General features: G+C 50.8%; 1 protein-coding gene across 1 annotated transcript; it reads right to left on the bottom strand.

Annotated features, from left to right (window-relative positions):
* Nucleotides 1–678: 678 nt before the first annotated feature.
* LOC125556543 (probable cytokinin riboside 5'-monophosphate phosphoribohydrolase LOGL9) lies at nucleotides 679–2,923 on the bottom strand. The gene is made up of 6 exons (XM_048719257.1): nucleotides 2,589–2,923; nucleotides 2,411–2,508; nucleotides 2,161–2,191; nucleotides 1,826–1,996; nucleotides 1,604–1,747; nucleotides 679–1,111 (listed from the first exon to the last, which is right to left on the bottom strand). The coding sequence occupies exons 1-6, from the start codon at nucleotides 2,778–2,780 to the stop codon at nucleotides 1,007–1,009; spliced, it is 741 nt and encodes a 246-aa protein (XP_048575214.1). The 5' UTR covers nucleotides 2,781–2,923; the 3' UTR covers nucleotides 679–1,006.
* Between the last annotated feature and the right edge of the window lie 777 nt (nucleotides 2,924–3,700).

Genomic DNA, 3,700 nt, shown 5'->3' with positions numbered 1-3,700 from the left:
GCAATAAATGTCTCAAATATTGTAGGCAGTTTCGAATAATGCAGTGGCCTGTCACATGTCTTGTGATGGTCTCCTTTGAGAGGATGAAAAGTTTGAAGTCCAATAGAGCAACATGGCCCGCGTTTCCTTCACAAACCGGACACATTTTCTCTCGATACCCAGATACTACTTCAGAGATGGTGCAATTTACAAGCAGCCTCGGGTGAGGCTTCTTCGAAACACGCCCAAACATTTATCGCAACCTAAGGGAGCGATTTCCAGCGTCGTATGATTTTCCGTGGATTTAAACGGTTGGACCATTGCTCTCACACATATGATTGTTTTTAAAAATTAACCAGATTAATAAAAAGCGTCAGCATCCGTCATTATTTTTAGGAATATGGACTGTCACCATGGACCTTCTCTGTCTGGAACAGGTAAAGATTTATAGTGACAGTCCATATTCTTAATAAAAATGTAATGAAGATAGAAGTTTACTGCTTCTGAACTATCTGACTATTTAAACCGTTCCTGCCGCTCGTCCTTAGGTAAAGGGGACTAAACTCAGCGCCCGTGGTTTGGTCCTCGGCCAAGAGCCAAGCCGTCAGCGTACAGTTAATTTCCAGTAGTGTGCACAAATAATCTAGACAAAATACACTTAAGTATGATTAATCATGGCATGAACCATACGCACCACTGTTGCAGCCACCTACACATAATCAAAATAGATGCAACACTGTTACACACTTCCGTACGTCAGCCTACAGGACTAAGTAAGCAGCAGGCACAAACTGGAACGTGTTGGAAGTTTAACACGCGGGAATGCATGCATGTATGCACCAAAGAGGAATAGAATATCCCGTTCCTCCGTCCGTACTACTACATGCATGAATGCATGGCGTAGTACGTGTGATGGTACTAATAAACTAATTAACTAACAACTAGCGGCGCGGGCCAGTAACCAATTGGTCCCATACAGTAGTAGTAGGTGACTAGTGTAATAATAAATTAAGCAAGCGTCGATGGATCAGCGGGCGATCCCTGCCTGGAGCGTGGCCTTGTAGCCGGCCTGCTCGATCTCCCACCGCAGCTTGGGCGTCGCCGGGTCCTCCTCCTCCACCGCCACGTACTCCTGAGCGCGGCACGCGAACATTATCAGTTAATCACATCAAAAAATCTATTAAGATTAATCAACTATTCTGAATCAAAATTATGACCGCCCACTAGCTAACTCAAACGATTTTTCTACTACTACCTAAGCAAACGAAGACCAGCTCTGCCAGAGTACATACACACTGACACTGAGCAATCATGCATGGCAACTTTTGATCAGCACCCAACTGATGGAGAAAGAGAGTTCAACTATCAACTCGACACGTAGCAAGCAACCTAGCTAGGGCGACTAATCAGAGAGTAGAAGTAGCTAGTAGTAGGCCGGAAGAAGCTCGCAGATGCCGTCGTGCACACGGAGCCGACGGAGACCCGGACAAGTTAAGCTCTTTTTTCTTTTTGGATTGGAGGGTGGATGCATGGACCGGACGGACCAAGCTAGCTAGCTAGTCATGCATGCATGCAAGAAGGTGGCAGGACGAAGGAAGGTGCGTGATTACAGTTTTTACAGTACCTCGAGCTTGCGGACGAGGTCCCTGGCGTCGGGCGCGCTGACGAAGATGTGGCGCTGGGATGGCCTGATGAAGCCGTCGTCCACGGCCTTGTCGATGAAGGCCAGCAGGAAGTCGTAGTACCCATCCACGTTCAGCAGCCCCACCTGCACCCATCCATCCGCCATTAGCAGAGCTAACTAAGTAACTAGAGCAGCTAAGGCCAGTTATTTGATGAGCTTAACTGGCTTGGTGTGGATGCCGAGCTGCGCCCAGGCAATGACCTCGAGCAGCTCGTCCAGGGTGCCGTAGCCGCCGGGCAGCGCGATGAAGGCGTCGGCGTTGCGCGCCATGGCCGCCTTCCGCTCGTGCATCCCCGACACCGCCACCACCTCCCCCACCGTCACCCCGGTGATCTGTTCCATTTTGCATGCATGAATTAGTACTAGTTTGTTAGTACAGTACTACATTAGCACAAGCTACGGCTACGCCGCAATTGCATGCATGGTCTCCTCCTGTCCGGTGGTTAATTGGGGTATGGTGTCGATCGATCGATCTCGATCGTCTCCAACGTACGTACCTCCTTGCCCATGAGAGTGGTAGGTATGATGCTGCACATCAAAGAAAAGCAGAACGTGACCGCCGGTGAGCAACTTGGACATGGATACTGTTAATTTTTTTAAAATTTTCGATACTGTTAATTAGGCCAGTTGGAGAAACTTCAGTGTCGACAGAAAGGTGGCTACAGCACTTCGAGTAGAATAAGAGAGAGAAAAGGCAGACGACGAGTCCAATAATGCAAGAGGGTGCGTATGCACGGATCGACTCACCCGATGACGTGGCCGCCGCCCTTGTGGACGGCCTCTGAGACCTCCCCCATGAGCCCCAGGCTGCCCCCGCCGTACACCAGATCCATCCCACGAGCAACCTGCCACCACACAGGCGTGCCCGACATGCTTAACTAACTAACTAACTAAACATGATAGTACAAAGGGATCGGTTACGTACCAGCTCCTTGCCGAGCTCGACGGCGGCGTCGCGATAGCTGCTGCGCTTCCCGGAGCTGCTCCCGCAGAACACGCACACCCGCCGGAACCGAGGCCCCTCCTGCACCTCCACGGCGGCGCCCTCACCAACACCGCCGCCGCGGTTCTTGGCCGCCGCCGGTGTCTCCTCCATCCCTCCGCCGCCGCCCTGCATGCCTCCTGGCTAGCTTTAGCTGCCGACTGCCGCGGAAAGGAAGGTAAACAGTTGTGGTGCCGTGCGCTCTCGCGCGTGGACTGTGGACTGCTGGTGGCGACTTGTTGTAGCAAGGAAGCTTCAAGGCGGGTGCCGGCAGGGCAGACGGGTGGATGGGTATATATGATGGCGTGGGAGCTAGCGGGAACAGGAGTTCGTGACGAATGGTACCCTACGGACTGGAGCACATGTGTTTCTTTTACCGCAGTTAACTCTATGAACGATCGAACCAGCATGTGTATATACGTGGGGTACGTACCGATGCTATGCATGACCCCCGGTCGGTCCAAAATGCTACCCCGGCCGCCCGTCCAATCAGGGAGGGTACGTCGTAGCTAGCTTTTGCTTCCTCGCAGCTACTAGGAGTAGCTGTTATGATCTAGCTGAGCTGCCTGCCTCCCGTACCAGTACTCCTACTCCAGTGACTTGACTATACGCGTTGATAGTTCAACTCGCCGTCCGTCCAGGCATGCATAGCGTGTAGCCAAGTGGTAGGACTAGTTATCTACAGCGTACTCTGGTCCATCCATCCAGTTCTTAACTAATCTGTGAAACTGCTCGAACTGCTCGATGTGTAGATGGGATGGTGCCATGCCCATGCTATTCCTGTCAACTGGAGTTATTAGTAGTATATCCTAATTTGATCTTAGTAATTCAATTCCCTGGTCAAAATCCAGAAGATAAAAAGAGGACGAAATTGTAAACTGTGTCACGTCACTTGCGAGGATTTACTCTTGTGGTCTTTGTAGTAGTAGCAGTTCTGTATGCAGAGGATGTGAGTTCGTTTGGAACCCATATGATTGAACCGTTCTGGCCTTCCTTGGCTCGGTTAATTTGGTCGCAAAATCGTTTCTAGAAGCTTTGCTATGTGGTGGAATGGG

Source organism: Triticum urartu, chromosome 5, assembly GCF_003073215.2.
Source record: "Triticum urartu cultivar G1812 chromosome 5, Tu2.1, whole genome shotgun sequence".
NCBI classification, from domain to species: Eukaryota; Viridiplantae; Streptophyta; class Magnoliopsida; order Poales; family Poaceae; genus Triticum; species Triticum urartu.
Note: the sequence above shows the minus strand (reverse complement) of the source record. Positions and strands in the feature narration are given on the sequence as shown.